General features: G+C 40.8%; 1 protein-coding gene across 3 annotated transcripts in view; it reads right to left on the bottom strand.

Annotated features, from left to right (window-relative positions):
- The window catches only part of LOC122189784 (myosin VIIA and Rab interacting protein), a 191,422-nt gene that overhangs the window by 169,976 nt on the left and 211 nt on the right, over positions 1-21,235 (bottom strand). For all 3 annotated transcript variants that reach the window (XM_042889159.1, XM_042889161.1, XM_042889160.1), the window contains exon 2: positions 9,668-9,818. In XM_042889159.1, coding sequence (XP_042745093.1) covers positions 9,668-9,777 — 110 coding nt within the window. In that variant the 5' untranslated portion in view covers positions 9,778-9,818. The remainder of the gene's footprint in view (positions 1-9,667; positions 9,819-21,235) is intronic.

Raw genomic sequence — 21,235 nt, 5'->3', positions numbered from 1 at the left:
AGAAAGGCTTCGCCCCAGTGCCTGAACTGCTTCCTCAACTGATTAAAGACAAATGAAATTTCAGAGAACGGCTGTCCAGATGAATGCTTTCAGAGCCTCATGGACTGTGCTAAGGACTAGAATAGTATTTGGTTGGATTTGAAAGAACAGTTATTCTCTCCTCCGCTAACATGTCTTCTGTCTTCATTTTTATTCAGAAAGCAACAGGATAAAAATAAGTCTGCAACTAAATTAGGAGTTTGGCAAATATGAATTTAAAGACTGTGCCCTCTTAGACCCACTAAGAACATTAAGAGGACATTTTCCAGCAATTCGATGGACAACTAACTTACTCTAAGCCAAGAAAATCTCTATTGCAGCTGGCTGACAGGCCTGCCACCTAAAAGATAGCCTTTTAATCTGTTCTAGACACACAAATAGTAATTCAATCTAGTTGTCCAGTCACCCTGAAATTGGGCCACTAGAGAGACTCCAAGCTAAGCGTCCAGATCTCCAGTTTTATCTCTCCAAAATGAAAAGTTGGGCCCGTGTTCATGTAACACAAGGATAGGCATGCTTAACTTGCTATAAATCTCTTACTCCCAAGGCTGTCCTCCAGTTCTTACCTGCTCTGGCACTCTGAAGCCAGCATGGTTGTGCTGATTCAGTAGAGTTGCAGAGGACACCAGAAGTGACATTTTAAAAGGCAGAAGAAATGAATGCCCAAATGATGGAAGGAAAAGCAACGGTCAGGATACTGTACTGTCCCTGCTGAGGCACAGATAGTCCACCTGTCCTGGACTGACATGCAGACTGACAGAGTTTCCTTTCACACTTAAATCCACTCTCGGTTTCACACTGACTCATCACCTATCATTGAAGAAAGCTGCTCATTGGCCAACTAGATTTATGTCAGCACCACAGAACAGTTCACAAGAGACTGAGTGAGTAAAACATGACAAGTTCACACTGCTTGTAATTAATGAGAAAGTGATTTTTTAAAATCTAGATGATTAAGTATAACTGAAATACAAGCCCATGTTCCACTCAGACTAACTGCTCATACCTGTAATATCAGAGCAGTCCAATCAATTGACAATATTTACAAACTATGTATTATGGAATTTAGAGATCTTTATCAGTGACAGTACTATTCAGACTACAGCCTCCTATCTAAAAGGAGATGTTATGTATCTGTCATACAGGTTATTTGTCTATAACCCATTAAAATAAAGTTTAAGAGATATTACAGCTAATATCTTTCCATCAACTGAAGCAACACCACTTCCAAAGACAGTTCCAATCCAGTATGATTGCTTAAGATAGTAATCCTGTTGTAAACCAGCTTTACAGAGATTTATATATTTTTCTTCATGAAATTTGGACAGAAGTCAAGAGTAAAAACATAAAATAATTTTAAAGTTTAATAAGTACCATAGAATGAAAAAGAAAGTACATTTACACTCATCTGCATTCAGGAAAACTTTACATGAGGGCTGCTCCAAAAGTAATGGCTCCCGTTCTATTACATTGGCTCATAATATTGGAGGAGGATGTTGGTGGTATGGTAGTAGAGACTGAACCTTCCCATCAGTATTCCATTACACGTTGTTATCATGTGACAGATGGCAGCAGAGGAGCAGTCTGACAGAATGGTGTCTGACATGAAAGCACAGATGAAGCAAACATGTGGAACTGAATTTTCTCCATGCAGGAAAAATGGCACCCACTGACATCCATCAACACTTGCTGAATGTTTAAGGAGACCAAACAGTGGTGTGAGTACCAGTGAGTGGTGCGTTTCAGCAGTGGTGACACTGACTGGAAAGACAAGCTATGTTCCAGACAGCCATGGAGATTGTTACAAGCATGGCCTCCCGTTCATTGCTAGTGAAAACACATAGCAAATAGTGGTGACTTCGTTGAAAAAACAGTCTTTAGCTCAGAACTTGCCCATACCAAATAGTGCCATTGTGCTCTTTGTACTTCCTCTAGCCTCAGACACAGAGTCAAATACACACCGGCTTCAAATGTGGGCACCAGTAACTCCAAGTTACCTCATGTTCGAGTACAATGAGAAGGATCACTCTCTAATAACTGCCCACAGTCATACTACTACTCTGAAGTAAACATGAAGCTCCTTACCTTACCCCACAGTCATGATAAGTAAGGTAGAAGCATATACTGAGGTAGCACCCATTACGACAGTGATTTGTGGAATGTTAATTGCTGCACCATTGTCTGTTGAGGCAGCAACTGATGTTAGCACATTCCAAATATTGCAAATGCAAAAGATATACATGTTAGTTTATATTACTTTCTAAAATTATTTTCATAAAGGTAAGAAAAGTCAACCCATTTTATTCCATATGTGCAACCAAGAAGTGTACCCACAGTTAGAAAGCATGTTCAAAGACATCTCTGAAACAATATTTTGAAAGTGTTAACAAAGTGTTTTGACATCTCTGTAGTTCTCCCACACATGTAAATCCCATTATCATTTAGCTGAAAATATTCAGCAGTTTCATTTAGAAAGAAAAATGCTGAGCTCTCTCCAACATACCCCTTACTCTAGTTAAGATTGTTTTCTTCCCAAGGTTACCTGACAGTCCTTTGAACTCACAAAATGAACATGCTCATAAATACCAAAAATTGAACTTGCCTCTAGGCAAACGCTGTGACGTTTCTAGAAAGAAAGTAGTTCACAATTTCCAACAGCTCTGAATTCAGCGGGGAACGGGAGAGACCAAACTCAAGAGGTCTGTAACACTCATTCTCATGTTCAAAACAGGTTCCAGAAATTGATGGCATTCAGACAAACTGAAACAGACCATCCTAAAAGCCTTAAGACACGTGAATTCCTTTTCCTCATGAGATTCTCTGTATCAATTCATGGACATTTGTACATTCTTCCCATGAACTAGCACTCAGGTTGGATATTAGTGGTCAGGCACTGGCACAGGCTGCCATGGGAGGTGGTGGAGTCACAGCAGGAAGTCATCAAGAAACCACTTGGATGTGGTACTGAGGAACATGCTTTCATGGGCAATGTTGATGGTGGTGGGCAGTTGGACTAGATGATCTTAGAGGTCATTTCTAAACTTAATAATTACATGATTAGCACTAAGAGATTTCCAATAAATTAATAGTGAGTAACATATATAATAAGATTAGTATCTACTTTCTTCTTCAGAAAAAAAGAAAAAGCTGAAGCGCTTCCCATGCAAAGCACACAAAAGAAATAGCATTTTTAGCTACTATTTTCATTGCGATTCCTGTACAGCCAGAAATCCACACTCAAGAGCGCATCCCTGCCTCCTGCTGCAGGGCTACTCAGGTGAGATATTACTCCAACAAGTCACGTTTAACACCTTAGACTCCTCATACAGAAGACATCTGAGATTAAATATTGATTTTACATTATAGCTATTCGTTATCACTAGACATGCACACTCCTTTTAGTGAAACTATGGTCGTTAATTTGACTAGTCATAACCTGTGATGAAGGCCAAATTACCACAAAAAGCCTGTAATAATTTTACATCTCAGCAACCTCACGGTCCCTTCTTTATTAAATGCATGCCCACAGACCATTCCAGTTCACCACAGACCATACAAATTTCTCGCTGGAATTTTTTCCTTTTTGCATTTCTTCATAAGCATAATGTCTTGTATTAATTGACACTCGGTTCACCAGCATTCTATCTCAGTTAAGGCTGCATTGTAACCACACTTAGAAGCCACTGTTGCACCAGGACTATGGAGTGTTAGCACAGAGAGCGTGAGGCAAACCTCAGAAAGAACAGATGCAGACTCCAAACCAAACACTGCAGCACTGCACATGAATAGCTTGCACCACTGCTGAGACACCTACTTCTTTGCATAACTTCAAGCACAGCACTAATTTGGCAGCAAACAGCATACTCAGATCACTGTTTCTGGAAATTAATGGCAAGCAACAGTTTCTAAATGCATTTGAAAGTGCATCCTTACTGACTTTGGAGCCAAGGTAAGCAATAGCTACTTGGCTTTTGTTCAGAATTCATCCAGGTCACTAGTTGAATATTTTTTCCTAAGTAACTTAACCTGAACCAAGAATACTGTCGAAGGATTTCTGTCAAAATATGAAGCATCATTATTTAGAGAGGGCTACAAAATAACAGCACAGAGTAACCAGTAATAGATGAAATAATTGACAACCCAACACTGACATTCTATATTGGCTAAGAAATAGATTTCCTTTCCTACCTTGAAGCATTACACAGTAAAATTGGTGATAATCTAGAAACAAGATTAAGAGCAAGACAGCTTTGTTAACAAACCCTTAAAGTGGTACCATTCCATTTAACATTGTCTTAAAAACAAAAGCAGTAGCAAGGTAACATGAAGTTGCAGCTACAGTTCTGATGAATCAATCATTTATAGTACTCAAAAATAAATTTAGACAGATGAGTACTAAGCTTATGACATCTCAGCACTGCATTGGAGAAGTATGCAGCTGTGTTAACATGGGAATACCAAAGAACATCCTCCCTCAGAGGATTAAGTCACTCCCGGCTTTTTTCTTTTTTAAATCATGGAGAAGAGAAAGTAAGTGTCAGCACAGCTCATAAATAAGTGCCAACCATTTTTTTTAGTGCTGTGTGTGGCCTTGTTCTCAGAGCCAATGAGCAGAAAGTGGTATATCACAGCCTCACTCTGCAGATCCCTCGAGGGGTTAATGAGCAGGCACAGGAACCAACACTGTGCCTACCTGCTAGGAGATATCAAAGCAATGGACAGAAGCCTGCTTGTGCTCTCCCCAGGCTGTTCAGGAGGAAAGGGCAGGGAGACTGATCTTAGGAAAATGCTTTGAACAAGGTATTGATCAGAATTTCACCCACTGAAACTCTGGAGCCTGTGGAGGAAACCAATCTCCGTCACCAGGAAAACTGCTTTAAAACAGCTCTGTTTGAACTGGAGGAGAAGTGGGAAGAAGGATAGCTTTATTTTGTTTTATTCAGGTATTTAAGACATCTGCCACAGGAAGGGAAGAAGAACTGATAAGCAGAATCAACAGATAGCTACCCAAATGTCTGCTTGGTGTCTTGCCAGTTTGATATGACTCATACAGACAACACTTCAATTAACAGGTTACAAGGAGTTTTATATTTTATCTACTACAAGACCCATGACACATACTGTGCATACACCTAAGCCTACAGTAGTCTCACAAGAAATAGAATCCCAATTGGTTTCTCAATATGGCCAGGTATGACAATTTGTTTCTTAGGAAGCCTCTTCTCAAGTCTAATTTGTACTCCCAGGAGCTGCAGTGTGAAAGGAACAGAAAGATGAAAACAGGCAGAAAACAACTCTCAATTTTAAATGCTTAATCTTGTTCTACACAGAACAAAAGGCTCTATTTTAATTCCTCACCAAATTTCTGGATGTGAGAAAATAGCAACAATCAGAATGTAGGAGGCCCTCTGCTGAGCACATGCATTCATATTCTCTACAAAAAAAGCAAGCAGGCCAGCCAGTGCTGGTGATTTGATTGGGAATCAGTGAAGTTCTTTACCACAGCTGAAAATGCAACTGCATAAGTGAAGACAGCAAAGCTAATCTTTACCAGCGAGCTCAAAAGCAGACCGTATCAGGCAAACCATGCATATGTTCTCAGCCTGTGGATAACAGACAACTCGCAACACCTCCCTAATGTTTTTCCAGTCGCTCCATGCAAGTATATTAAGTGAATAACACCTTGTGATGACATGCCCACATGGTACTAGAAGGTCAGTAATTTCTCCACACAAATCCATTTTCCCAGGTGATTAACAGCAGTGGTTTAAATAAGACAAAACCATGTCCTCACCACCACAGAAATGCTTTTCAAACCAGTCCAGTGCAAGTTTCCAAGGCTTACCACAGAACTACCACCACACAAATGACTTACTCAGCATTCAGTACAGCGATGGCCAGTGGTTATAAAAAGACAATTTATGCGGCTTAGGCCACAGCCTTCTAAAAGCAAAGGAGCTACTGACAGAAAAGCCCTTGCTCAGCACCCAAAGGTTCTTCCCTCACTGAACCTCACCTATGCCTGTTCCTTTTCTACCCCTCTGCCTTTTCTCATTTTATACTTGTTTTGAATATTCAATTCAGTATTAGTTAGCAGCTGACCTTCAATCCGTCTGCATGGACTACTGTTTTCATAAGCAGGTTGGGAACACCCATCATTTTTCTTCTGGTAAAATGATAATCTTATTTCATATTTAAAACTTACCTAATCTTACTTGCTTCACAGCAGTCCTAATCTGAAACAACCAGACAGCACATTTATAACAAATATAACACAACCTGTAAAGACAAAACCAAAGGAGAAATGTGTTTTGTGACAAGGGAGAAGACCAATACACACTTCCATGATCCTGAAGACTGAATACACCGACAGTAAATGGCAACAAAAGAAAGGTGGCAATCTCTTTTACACATCTATTTGTGCAAAGAGGCCTATCTCACAAATAAACACTCAGCCTTACAGACCCTGGTAAGCTCTCCTCTACTGTCTCTATTAAAAAAAAGCAAAGTGCAGACATAACACAGAAATTACAAAGAAACATGAGAAATTCAAACCTCAGAACAGTCCAATCTTCCCCTTGACTGACAAACTGCAGGAATGCAAAGTCTGAAATTAAAGACTAAAAACAGATTGTCCAGGAGAAAACAAACCAGTAGTGTGTCCAGTAAGTTTACCCTAAAAGGAATCTCCAGTAACTAATATCCCAACAGCCAACAGACAGCCTGAGTAGTTTGTATAACAGAGGTGAAGTACACAAGGCTGTACCATCACAGCCCAGTGCTCAGAGTACTTGCTAAGCAACTCAAACTAATCATCTTCCTATTCATGCCAGACCTTCCTTGTTTATCTGCGTCAATTGGTTCACAGAGAACTAAGACTGCTTATTTAGAAGTCAGTGCTGTAATTTTAGCCTAAATGGCTCTGGATGATTATACCAACACTGGAATAAATAAAAATATAACACTACTGCCAAAGAACAGAACCAACACAATCAAAATAGAAAGATTATGGGTGAACAAGCAAGAAAGAACAGTAAATATTATTAATCTGATATCAGACAGAGCCATAGCAAAAAAAAAAAAAAAAAAAGAAAGAAAAGGAAACTGCACTGATAGGGAGCAGCAAAGCATGACAAATCAACCACACTAATCGCTAGCTATTTATATGCAGTTATCTTACTGTTAGCTTACTATTTTTACCCAACTGATCTTTCACAAAACATACAAGAGCCTGTCTGATAAGTGGGAAGAAAGATATAAGTTTGAGAACTGCTGCTAAAATTCCTCACTGCAGAGAGACTCAACACAGCTTTGCATTAAAAAAAAAAAAAATGCAGATGATCAGTATGGCTTCTTAGATGTGTTACATTTCACTTTAGTATTTACATAGCACCCATGTAAAATATGACAAAACTATCTTACTGGGAAGAGAACAGGATGCACACAAGTTCTACCCTAAAATACTAAAAAAAAATAATAATAAGGGCCTTTGACTCCCCCCAAACACATCCTTGAAACTGGTGGCTCGTAGTGTTACAACCCTTCTCAAAAGATACATCAAGTCAAATTTTGCCAGCAGTTGAACTGCTATCTATTGTTTAAGGTCACACATTTTATTTGAAACAGATCTATGGAACTATCCAGACAAAAATATAGAACTTTTCTCCACACATTCATTATGTCATTTTGTTTAGGGAAATGTGTGAAACTAATTTAACATGCAACCAATTGCAATACTGTAAAAAACACTGGTACATTAGCTCTGAAACAGTTGCCACTTTTCTACCATAAGAACATCCATCAGGAGCTAAGACAAACTTCAGTTCTTGTAGCATCTTACTGAAGTTTTCATCTCGGGCTAGAAAAGTAAAATCTTTCTGATCAATTTTCCGTGGGCACCCTACATCATCTTTCCCCTTCCTCCTCTTCTTGCTATAAGATCCAGTTGTACAGAACAGGCAACGTGCCCAGAACTTGCTAACTGTGGTGTGCTTACCTGGTAGAATAAATCCAGCCACACAAATGAGCCAGAGAAAGCCCCTCTATCCACCCTTCTTAAGCTCTGCCTATAACCCCTCCCGGCTTTGTTGTGAAGGGTAACCAAAAAAAATGATCAGTACAACCAATGTCAAAAAAGATAAAAAACACTTCTGTGTACCATCCTCCTCTAGTCTTTTTTCCCCCTGAAGAAGAACAATCCAAGCAAAAAGCTGCATTGCATACAAGAAATGAATGAGGCCTATGCTGCAAGTCTCCTTTTTTGTTCCTGATGTTCCAAATAGTTTCAGAAACTATTAACAGAAAATATGTGACAAAGAAGGGACTCTGCTCAGCTCCCCACTGCACTTAAATATGAAACTAAATGCATTTTTGCTTTGCTGACTTCAGCTGGGTGCCAAATGATAAAGAAACATATCTGTGATAGTAGTGGTGTAAGGAAATGTGCATTTGCTAACTATAAATAGGGACTTCAGACTATCCTGGATGGAGAAAAAAAAAAGTGTTTAAAGGAAGTATTAAAAAAATAAGAATTCACGGAAATATAACTGAAGCTACAAGAAAAGTAGTGCATTTATGAATTCATGCCTCTGCCGTTAGCCCTCCTTGCACATACAGAAGCCCCAGGGCTGAGAAAGCTACCTCACAACTAGTCTCATTTGCTTTATTCTGGGTTGTTTCTGCTTGCAATCATTTTTTTGTCAGTAACCTGAACACAAAGCTTCTGAACACAATGGATAGTGTGTCAGTGCTTATTCTGGGGAAAGAGATGGATAGAGCTTCTTCATCTTCAGATATCAACATGTAGACAGTGTATCTGAATAAAGGACAGACAACTATGAACTTCAACTATAGAAAACAAATAATTTTCTTAACATGAACAGAAGTTGATGGTCACATTCAAGGCAACCACTACTTAGACATACAGAGATTCAGAGACTATTCCTGTGGATTAGGCCTGGACAGACTAAACACATCAACAAATTACTATGCAATAATTGGATCTATGTGAAGAAGGTAGGATGTTTACTGCCTCTCTGAAGGAATGATTATTAATGCACAGAACACCACAAAATCGCACAGACGTGGTCATCTCTACTCTTCCTTTCTTTGCAAACAGGAGCTGCATGTAGTCAGGAGTAATGTGTGTGAAGTGTGTTGACTGGGGCTGTGTGAGCTTTGTCTGGGGTGTCCTCGGCTCCCCCACAGTCAGACATCCTTGAGCACGAAGTTGTGCCATGCCCACTCAGAACAAAGGAACAGAACACTGCTTTATGAGGCAGTGAGCATCTTCCAACCTGGTTGAAATTTAATAGTACATAGACTGCTCCGAGCTATTGCTCACTGATTGGTTCAGCAACTTCCCAGGTAAATATTGGTGTAGTAGCTTAACTCTGCTATTTCTGGCAGTCAAACAGCTGTTAGAGCACAACCAAGCCTTTTGTTTTTTCCCCCCACAGAAGTTACATCCTTAACAACTACAGGTCAAACTGCGGACCTCTGATATCAGCCCAGTTATTCAAAGTATACCCAGACAACAAACCAAAGCATCTTTGTTTCTCAGCTTCCCCAAAACCAGCTTGCAGTGATCCAAAAATACCAATGTTTTCAACAGTGTTTTTAATCTTACCTCAGCCTTTCTTCTTCTTTCTTACGAAGGCTGAAATCTCGCTGAACCACCTGAAGCACATGCTCTGCTTCTTCATCAGTCAAGCCAGAAAGATCCAGTTTTCTGCCCATTGTACGCTGTGTCCTGGATACGAACAGTTATGAAGGAATACCTGAAATCAGAAACAGTAAAAAAAAAAAAAAAGTGAAATACATTGAAAGAACTTTTACTTTTCCCCACAAGCTGAAATCACATCTCTTCAACAAAGAGAAAACATCTACCATCAATATTGGAAAAGAAATTTTTCAAGTTATATGCATTGAACGCAATTGCCTTCAGTTTTGAGAAGAAATGTAAAAGGTAAGTATTTGTGGTATGAAATGTTGAGGGAAGACTGCAATGTTGTCCTCCACAAGAAATGCATTAAGATTACTAAACTGAAGCGAGGTTTAGGAATTTCTTGAGATTTTATGCCAGTGGTTTGCAAAATGTGACCTCCGAGACTGTGCATGAACCAAGAACTTGTTTTGGTTTGTTTTTAATAATAATCACAAATGGTTTCTACTAGCAACTAAGGATCAGGAATTATTTTAAGATGTCTTCAAAAAAGTGAGCATATACATTTCAAATGCATTTCCCAGAATAACTGGAAATTCAGAAGTCACTACTACCACAACATCATTCCTTCCCCTTCCTGTAAAAGGCAATGGAGAGAAAAAAAAAAAAAGTAGCAAAGTTTCCATGCAAACTGAAGGCACTATAAAGTCTGAGCTGAAGGAACACAGTACCTTTACTTCATTAATAGCCGCTCTGTTCTGAGCTGTTTCCTCATGACCTTATTAATTGTGTCTAATGTTAGTAAACTCAGCTATCAGTATTAATTTCTACAATTTGATTTATAGAGTTATTTGGGCAATCATAAAGCTGCCCCTCACCACATTAAGTTACAGTTTCAGAAAGAGTACATCATTTTGGAAAGTCTGTTATGAGCTCCTCACAACGTATATAATAATTAGGGACAAGCAGAAGTTCTTATACTGTATCAAGGAGATAAATACTACTTGGCATCAAGGGTTCCAGACAGTACTGCAGCATACACAAACTGTGTGCTTCCTGTACATCCCTTCAATTCAGCTGCTGACTGTGAGCGTACATTAGAAGGGGGAAATTTACCCTAAATCCTGGGCTATGTGGGCAGCCCCCTACCTCTTGTGGGCTGGCAAAGAATTCATGTCTATTTACTTTTAGAGTCACCAGATACTGTATGTAAACCAAACCATGAAAATAAAAACACTTTGAACTCACTGTCTGTATTCCAATATCCTATTAACCTCCAAGGAAATTGGGTTTGGTTTTGTTTTCCCTCAGGAAATCATCTTTCTTCACTTTGCTAAATCACCTCTGATCTGGGAGTATCAGAGCAGTATATAAATATTTATAAACAGTGCTTAAATGTCTTTTTTCAGTAGATCCACATTAAGCACACTGGAAATATACAACAGCAAATTCTCTAGAGAAGGAGCAGCGTGGAAAAAAAAAGAAAAAGACACCAAAACATTTTACCAGCCTAAAATAACTTCCATCCTTCGCTGAAATAACTTACACAAGGCAGTTTGCCTTCATTCCTCACACTTCTTTACTAAATATCAAACTGAATGTGAAATTTAAGCTCTCAGAGACATCAGTGACTGATGTAATTCCTTAGAAAACTTTTTCTCAGCAAATCAACACATTGTAACAGGAAAGCTTAGGCTTATAATATGAAATGGGTATTGTTTGAATAATACACTAATCTTAATACTACTTACAGCCTGGTCTAAATCTAATTAAAACTTCCATATTGAAAAAAAAAATTATTGAATTTAACAGTTTAAAAAAAAACAAACATGCACAAAAAGAAACAGAAACAACTGACAAAATGAAATGCTTCTCAAGAACTGCCAGCAACGTTTCTGCACTTTATAGCAGACAAGAGCACCAACAGAAGAAGGAGGACGAGCAGTACATTTCCCAGTCACTCACATGAAACCTAAGCTGCTTGCAGTTGCAGCCTCAGCAGAAGATTAGCATTACATGAGGGTGGGAGGAAAAACCCAAACTTTTTATTTTTTTTTTCCTTTAAGTACCACTTTAAACAGATCCTACGCTTGACACAGAGCTCCAATGCAAAGTATGTTATGCAAATGGTCACACTGGGTATTGTACAACAAATACGTATCAGTTTGATGCTGCAGTGAAAGCCTCACTAGGAAGGCTGCACTGAAAGTCCTATATCTACTCCCAGTCCACCAGTAGAAACCAGGCAAAAACTTCCTGGGCAAACTCTTCATAGGCAGGGCTACAGAGATGAGGAAGGGTTGGAGGATCCTTCAAGCAAGGCAAGGCCAGAGCAGTAGGCCTGCTCAGCCTGAAGGAGAGATGCGCTGTGGGCCTATCAAGTGCACATCAGGAAGAAATCCCACCAACACCTTTGTCGAGGCAGATAAGAAAGTTCTACGTGTCTTCCCACTTAGGCACAAGTTGCCATTGTGGTATCACACAATTCCACAACGCTCTACAGTTTTGGCTTTGAAATACTACTCCTATGCACTAATGAAATGGGATAGAGAGTCATATTCTTTCAACGCAGCTACTTGCAGCTGAAGTGTTTCACACCTTCCCTTCGCCTGTTCTCAGCTTTAGAAGCACCAGACTCAACAGTAGAGCTTTTCCACCTTGCACAGCTACTGCACCATTTCCAGTATTTCCCAAGTAGAAAGCTGAGAAGAAAAAAAAACAACTGCTAGCAATTACATCTTTTGTTGTGGCACCAAATAAGTCGTCTTTATGAGCCTTACTGCCAGCAGACCCACACAACCTATGTTATGACCTACATAATCCTGCTCAGTGTCCTGCAGTTATAGCTGGGCATTATACCAGCTTTTGCAGAAGTCTTCTAGCACCATAAGAAATTCTTTATCTAACCCTACAGTGAAGATTTTGCCCTTTTAACACATACAAGGTGAAAGACAAGGCCTTCCTGCAGCGCAGAGCTCCTTCACTGTATTCCATACTTAAAGAAAAAGTTGTTTCATGAATGTCCCAAAGAAATAATCACACTGCCACATTGTTTTTCCAATTTAAATGCCACACAACAGGTAATATCTCAAGTATATGATGGCTCACACCTTACTTGCTGACAAAACTAAATCCCAAGGGCAGAGAGAATCATCTCAAGACAGTTGAGCAACACAGACCTTATCCAAAATAAATCATTTAAAGAATTTCTTGATTTATTTATTTATTTTAATAATTCCAGTGTGAAGTCTACATGCTGCAATAAGCAGCACCAAGGATATTCTTCCCTTTTCACTGGAAATAAAGTGGATTCCCAAAACAACGAGAGGGAAAATAAACTTGTGGGAAATACAAAACCTCCTCTTCCAATGAAAAAATCAATCACATTCCAGCTGCCTCTGACATGAGGACTTACATCTGGCATGCAATATCTTCAAATCAGACATAGAACAAGACCTCATGAAAGAGCTTATTGCTCACTAAGCCCAAGCCAATTTTAACTGAGATTTACTGCACGTATTTCCTGGTCTACAACCAAAGCAGAAAATGATCCTCCTCTCAGACTCACAGTCATCTTAGGTCAGAAAACTGAAGAGCTTGCAAGTTTCTGAGCAGCATTAGGTTTGTTGAGCTGAAGGTGGGGTGAAGCTGCAGGTTCAAAACAAAATTTATTCAGTCCCTTCTGGAGGAAGCATTCCCCCTTTATTTTATCACTTTAACTTCAAGTACTGGAAGGCCACAATGAGGTCTTCCTGGAGCCTTCTCTTCTCCAAGCTAAACAAGACCAGTTTCCTCAACCTTTCCTCATAAGAGAGGTGCTCCAGCCCTTTGATCATCTTAGCAGCCCTCCTCTGGACTTGCTCCAGGAGTTCCACATCAAGTGTTCTTTTTACAGGATAAAGGCAAAAGATTACATTGGAAAACTTCAATTCTGTCACTTACATTTGACAAAATAAAAGGGAATGCCATATGTAAAAAACAAAAAACTGAAATCCACTTTCCCAAATCCCTATTTGAGCAGGGGATTGGACCAGATGACCTCCAGAGGTCTCTTCCAACTTCAACCATTCTGCGATTCCATGAGATTATGATCACTTTATACTTATGTACCAAGCCTACAGCTGACACACAAGCATAAGCCCTAGTGGGAATTCAAAATGTGCTATAAAAGCCAAACTCGTTGACCAGAACTACCTCTTCACCATCAACAGCAAACTCCTAAAAGAAAGGCTGATCCAGAATCTGGTGATTGTGAAGTAAACGAAGGATCACAGGTCTCCCAATATAAACTTATAGCACGTGTTTCATTATAATTGATTTCCTAATTGATGTAAAATGAGAGTATACAGGAGCCTCATCTCCTACTATTTGTGTTGGATTTAGACAAACCATGTTCTATTTTCTCTAGTCAGCAGCAACTGCATTATGAAGGAGACGATCAGTCTGACAGCGCTCTGACTGTGAGAGACTGATGATTACTTCTGCCAGAGAGAGGAAGACAGCTTGGCAAGAAAGACAAAACTAGAGCAGTAACGTGCTGAGATGTGATCGTACCGTGGATGCCTGGCCTCTCCTCCACGTGCCTTCCATCCAAAGCACAAAGTGCAGCTCATTACTGTGACGGGTTGTCAATGAGCACTAAGTGAATCATCACAGGTCAGAGAGAAACCAAAACATGGAGCTGGGCCATGCAAGTGACGAACAGAGAGCAGCAAACAGCCAGCAGGGCTTTCCTTCCTTCTTTTGCCCATCGAAACTCAGGCAAACAGCACACAGAAACACAAAGACCTCACTGCGGCCTTCCAGTACTTGAAAGTAGCTTACATGCAGCAGGGGAACTGACATTTTACATGGTCTCAAAGTGACAGGACAAGGGAAAACAGCTTTAAAACAAAAGAGGAGAGATTTAGGTTAGATGTTAGGAAGAATTTCTTCACTCAGAGGGTGGTAAGGCACTGGAACAGGTTTCCCAGAGAAGCTGGGGGTACCCCATCCCTGGAGGCACTCAAGGCCTGGTTGAACTGGACCTTTGGCAGCCTGATCTGGCAGGCAGCAGCCCTGCCCACGGCAGAAGCTTGGAAATGGATTAACTTTAAGATCCCCTCCTCCAACCTAAGCCATGCTGTCATTTCATGATGTGCCCAGCTGGGCTGCACTGGCCTCAGCCTTCTCCCAGCACTTCTGTCAGCTCCAGCTCCAAACATCAGCCCTGTAGTCAGATGGAAGCCCACAGGGAGATGGAAGAAACAGCAGCTCCTCCTCTGTTCCTTCAAAAGATCCGTGGCAGCTCACATCTCATTGTAAAAGGCAGACAGAGAAGACAGGAGTACTTAGAAAAGGGCTCAAGCTCAGCTGAGCCCAGGAAGGCTCAAGAATCTCTCTCCTGCCCTGTGGCAAACTATCTATTTCCTTTGTCAAGGTTAAGAAGAAGCATTTTCCACCTTGCTTTCTAACTCTGCAGAAAGAAATAAAGAATTCAGGCACAAGGAAAAGCATGTTAGAGAATAAGTCAGGATCTCCCATTTTTTTTGTAAGGCATGAAGGATGGCAGATAAGGTCCATGCGAGCTGCTGAGCATCATGTAACGAAAAACGTCCTCCTCCAGTACCACAGTGATCACTATTTGAAAGAGTAGATACATAGCAGCATACCACAGACAAGATTCAACAAACTAGCCAAGAACACTTAGATCCACTGAGATAATTCTCCCAAAGCCAAGATACCAAAGCATCACTATTGTATAAAGCAGTGATAAGACCTCTCATCCAAGCAATTTGTACCTTTAGCTTCCAGAAGGTAACATGGACACAAAAAGAAAAGTTTCTGGAATATCTCAAGCCATCTGGAAGCACCGCATTTCACCACTGCGTAGGAACTTAATTTTGCATTTCATTAAAGAGGAAAATGATTATGAAAATTTTTTAAGCTTCTCATCATAACTTGAAAGCCATACTGTGATCAAGCAATACAAGCTACAAAAGCAAACAGTTGAATGTATTGTTTGACTGCTATCAAAAAGATCTACACCAACCAGTATATAAACATACCACAGGCACACTCTACACAATAAAAAGGATTTTGCCTCCACACCATACGGTGTATTAACTGACACCCTACAACCTTTTTACTAAATATCACCCATCCGAATACCCCTACATTTGATCCAAGAACTTACATTTGATTGTGACAACATTTCTGTGGGAGCAGAACACAGAATCAGAAACTTGGACTTCTGGAGGTAAGGAAATGCTTCCAACAGTAGTTGCCACATTAAGACTGCCTTGTCTAAGTAGCACCAGATGTGAAAACAAATTTAATACAGTGAATCACTGCTAATTCAAACCACTAACAGGAAGATCCACTGCAAATTACTGCATTTTACAGATTAGCAAGTAAATGAACAGCATAAAAAAAGCACAAATGCGTCATAAGACTGTGCCTTCTGCATTCAACCTGACACCTGTGAACTGTTTCTAGCCCTGATTTATGCTAGAGCAAACAAGAATCATAAGGGATACAAGAGAAAAAGTGACATCTGTAAAGCCACATGTCCCAACTCACTGAGACTTGGTAATGAGCTGCAGTTGGTTGACACATTACTTATGCATCATGAATGGAAAAAGGGTTTCAGAAGCAGGTTGTTTTGGAATTTTTCAGGTAAACATTTCTTAAGGGACATAAAACGGGAGCAAAATACAGACAAAGCTGTAAAAAGCCTCTGAAAATCAAACTGAGGGCTTGGGTTATCTGTCAGTTGTAGGGAAGAAGAGGCACTGGGTTGGATACGAGCTTGACTACCTTTCGATATCAGCATGCCACAACATAGAGCCAACCTGAGATCCCAACAATAAACATAAGCCTGAACTTCACAAGTTTATACGAACAAAAACATTTGCATTCAAGCAAAAAACCAAGTTAGGCATTTTCTGGAGTCTGACTTCACTGTCAAGTCGTGACTTCTGGCTCACTTGTATTTGGCTCCAAACTGCAGCACCCTCCCTGCTCCTTTAGATAAGGGAACCGGAGCAGTTCATCTTCTTGAACACTTAGAGAGTCACCCAGATACCTTTGTTCCTGATTCTTATTGGGTCTCACAGTAACTATCACTTAGTCAACTTGATTGTTAAGCCACCATCTTCAGGACATAGCTAGGACAACTGTGTAACCAATATATATATATAAATATACATATTTTTTTTTTAATGCAATTCCCTTCAACAGGGCCCACTCTCAAAGTTGTGAGCAGCATTAGCAGCACGCTGAAAGAGCATCCTCCTTTGATGGATCTCCATGATCAACAACATCAGCTTTTTAGATAGAAAGACAATTTCACTTTCCATTTTGGTACAGTACCTTTCCCTAATTTTTAGGTATTGAATATCCTTCACAGGTCCTACAGACCTCAATACAACACTGAAGCAACTTTTCAATTGAAAGCAGAATTTTAGGTATTTTTCACCTACCACAGCTACACAGCGGGTGCATTTCCATGGAGGAGGTGCAGACCACTTGGGTTCTACTCATGATCAAGTCTACACCACTTCCTCCATTGACTGTCCTCTTTAATCTGCAATACTAACTACAAACATGGAACAAGAATCTGAAGCCTCATTATTAAACATCAGAAGAAAAAAGGGAGAACAATCAGGTTGATCTTCCCCTAGCGCTGAATTGGTTTCTTTTTGTTTGGTACTCAGTGACTTCTATGCTTGCATAGAACAACACACAAACTTCCATGCTGCCTTTTAGATTGAATCCAAAATAGATGGTAGAAACCAACACCACCAGGGTAAATCCTTTAGAATCTTCCCCAAAGCTCTTGCAACAGTTTCTAAGATTTGGCATCCCAGGCAAGGTACACCAAGCAGTGTGGGGGACAAGAAGCGAGGTGTGCAGGGATCTGCTCTCTTATGGGAAAAAATGAGATAACCTCTTGCAGGATAACCAATAATTACAATAATGCACACACTGAGGTATCCCAAGCCAGTATTAGCTATATCTCAGCCAAGAGCACTTGAACCATATGCTAACTCTTCATGCCACAGCAATTAGCAATAATGGTAAAAATCAGCACTTTCTGACGGAACATGCAGCCCAAAAAGGGACAGAAGAAAATCATGCTAAAAGCCCTTCTGTGTTAAAGGTAACATCCAATAAGCAAAGAAGCCCTTCTAGTATTAGTTTCAGCATTCATTTGCAAAAACAGAAGATTCACTCCTCAAATTGTTACCATGTTTTGCTTGCTTTCCTTTCTAGAAGGAAAATAGATTATGTACAAACTTCCTCCAAGACCTGAGACTCAGTCTACAATGACAGATCCACACACTATTCTATGGAGTGAGGGTATTGGGTAAGGAACTGTTTTGTTATCAAAAAAGAAGAGCACACAAAGACTTCAGGCTGTTTTCTGGCTTCAAAACTCATTCAAACCAGTGGGAACGCCATGGACTTCAGCAGCCTTTGAACAAGACCCTACAGATCGCAATCACAAGCTACTGCAATCAATTTTCTATATTAAGCTCCCTCAACACCCTTTAGACAGACTTGGTCCAGAAAATTATGGCTACGTGAAATCAGTCGTCTGCTTATTCTTCTCCATCAATAAGCAGCACACATTGCAGGGAAGAGTCCAGAAAGTGAAGATTCCTGGAACTGCTGCCCAGTAGAATTGGAGCTTGGGATTTCAGCAGGTAGGGCAAGCCTGCATCAGCATAACTCAGGAAAGCCACTTAATTGATCACCATGAGTCAACTTGAGACAATGCCATCTAAAACATCTCACCCAAAAGATTGATCTCCGCAGTGCTTTGTTCCTCCACTTTAGCAAGCAATACGTTATTTGAAGGTGTACTTTGCCCTGGACAACCCAAAATTTATTTCCTATTGCAGTGCTTTATCTTAAAACAACCAGGAGATAGATATGACTGCAGTAATTTGAATAGCAAATACTAGAATTAGTTTTTATTTACCTGTTGATGGTCATGAAAGAAACTAAGAGGAAGCAGAAGGAGGTTTCTACTTTAATCTTCTCGGAGAGTAGCAAGACAATAAAATCCCGCAAGATGAAGGCTTTTGTTAGCATAACATTGTTTAATAATAGGAAAAAAAAAATAACCTTGAATTGCTTTGCTGTTGAAATTTAAATTTCTGGGCCAATATGCATTAATGTGTTCCTGTTCCTAGAACAGTATCTGTAAGATCTAAAAATCTGTGCTTGCAACAACACTGACAATAACTTCTGACCAGTCCAACCTTTGCAATCCTTATACTTTACTCACACCATGCCAGCATTGTTCAGTGATTCACTGCTGCTTCCCACTATTATGTTCATTCATTTATTTTCTGGAAATGCAGTATTTTTCAATAAGCATTCTTAAAAATAAAAAAATAATAATAAAAAAAAGCTGGTAGCACCAATTTCTACTGAACTTTAAACTGCAAACAGGTTGTTATCACTAATCATTTACCACATAAATGATGGATCTTAATAGCGTGGGTATCACACATGAAGGCAAACTGAGACCTAGTCGTGGCTTGAAATCTTACTTTGCTCTTCTACAAAATATCCAGCTCATACTGTACATGGGCCAAGTTCCTTTGACAATTTGAACAACAGTACAGTGTGCTTTGCTCCATGCTGAAATATAGCACTTATCTCTTTTCTAGCACAAATACAAGGAGCTTCGTCTGAATGTACACTGCTCCAAATCTCTAAATATAACAAACTTGGGGTTGGAGGCAGCTTATTTTCTGCCTATCAGTGGCTCACAATAAGCCAGATGTATTTATTATCTCTATATATCCATCTAGTAATTAACCTACCAGGACCTAAAAAGCAAATAAAACATTCCACAGAAGGTTGAGTTAGGCCACTCAAATAATGGTTTTCCCCAAAGAACAAAAAAGTCCCTACAGCTCTCATAGATCTGTTTGACTACCTCCTTTCAACTTACCCAGCTCTCCAAGGGCAAGTTAGGGTAGTTTACACTGCCAAACAGCAGCTTCTGGTCTGACAATAGGTCATATCAATGTTGGCAGCAACACAAAGGAGTCCCATTTTCAAGCAGTTGTACTATTAATGAACAATAGCACATTTGGGACATACAGCCTTTCTTCAGCATCATCCATGCATAATTTGAGGATTTTTTTCTTTGCGTACAAGTTCTTCAAGTGGTCTGTTTGCTGCAATTACAAAGTGAAAAAGATGAACCCCTACCACGTTCATGCACATGGGTACACCCTATACAATCCCAAAATCTGGTTTAGCAATGCAGTGCATTCAGCTCCACTCATCAGGTTAGGCTGGAAACGGGAAACAAACTTAGGCGAATTAACAGAAGTTTCAGCTTTGGTTTTGCTGTGGAGCGTGACTGGGATCCGTGCTAGGCAGCGCTGGGCAGGATGAGGGCAGCCTGTTAAGCAGCACGTCTGGGAGGGCAGCACCGTGTCACACACACCAGAAGCCGTTTCCAGATGCAAGCCCTGGCACGGGGGCAGAGCTCTTCAGGAAGTCTCACACTGCCGTGCGGGTAATAAGTGTGGGTACCGGCATCAGGGAGCTCCCACAGGCAATCAGTGCGTCGCAGATGTGGAAGTGTTTGCGTCTGCCTTCGGCGCTGCACTAAATTACCTAACAGATCCCACAAGAGGGCTATAGATTTGCTGCATGCCTTTTGGATGGCGCACGTGCTCTGATTTAAACCGGTACCCAAGCAGCTAACGGATAACACCACAGCTGGAGGGATCTGGCATAAGGTAACTTTCTTAAGCAAAAGATGGTGTGACAGAGCTGTGTAATAGAGTGGAAGCGGCCAGCACTGACAGTCAGCTGCAGGGACAGTCAGTGCTTTCAGTGCAGTTCGCGGCAAACCGCTACAACCAAGAAGCAAAAGGAAAACCTCCCAAGCCTGAGTCAGAAAAACGCCTGCTAATGCATCAACCCTTCCCTCCTTTCCCTCTCCAGCCTTTCAGAAAAGGGCTGTCAGAGCAATGAGTAAAAGCTTTCCCTGCCAAATCCCGGCTGCGCTTGTGAAGAACTCCAGGCGCCACAGCACGACAGCTGCCCACATCTCCAGGAACGCAGAGAGCAGCGAGACGGTCGGTGCAAGGCAAACGGCACCGCCGGTCAGTAAGGACTGCTGGATTTCGATAACGCTCCGGCAGGGACGCACACCTGCTCTGAGGCGTTTGGGGATCTGCTGTGCTCGCGTTAAGCTACAGCACAACACAAAGCGCAGCACGCCGCACAGCCCTGCTTAATTAGCCTTCCCAAGAAAAGTCAGCCGGAGCCATATGGTATTTTCCTCAGCACTTACGATAAACTGACCTTGATACTAGCAAAACGCACGCTTCTGTGACTGAGGCAGGAATCACACGCGCGGAGCCCCGCGATGCGCTGGCAAAAAGGCGGCAGAGGAGGCGGACGCGCTATCCCCAAACCCCCGGCGCTCCCAGAGAAGTTAATCAAGAGTAAAACACCCCATTAAAGCCACCGCGAGGAAGCGCCGCAGCGAACAACCGCGGCGCGCTCAGC

This window comes from Lagopus leucura, unplaced genomic scaffold (assembly GCF_019238085.1).
Source record: "Lagopus leucura isolate 7727_CA_CO unplaced genomic scaffold, USGS_WTPT01 Super-Scaffold_100157, whole genome shotgun sequence".
Taxonomy (NCBI): Eukaryota; Metazoa; Chordata; class Aves; order Galliformes; family Phasianidae; genus Lagopus; species Lagopus leucura.
This window is presented reverse-complemented; position numbering and strand designations above follow the sequence as displayed.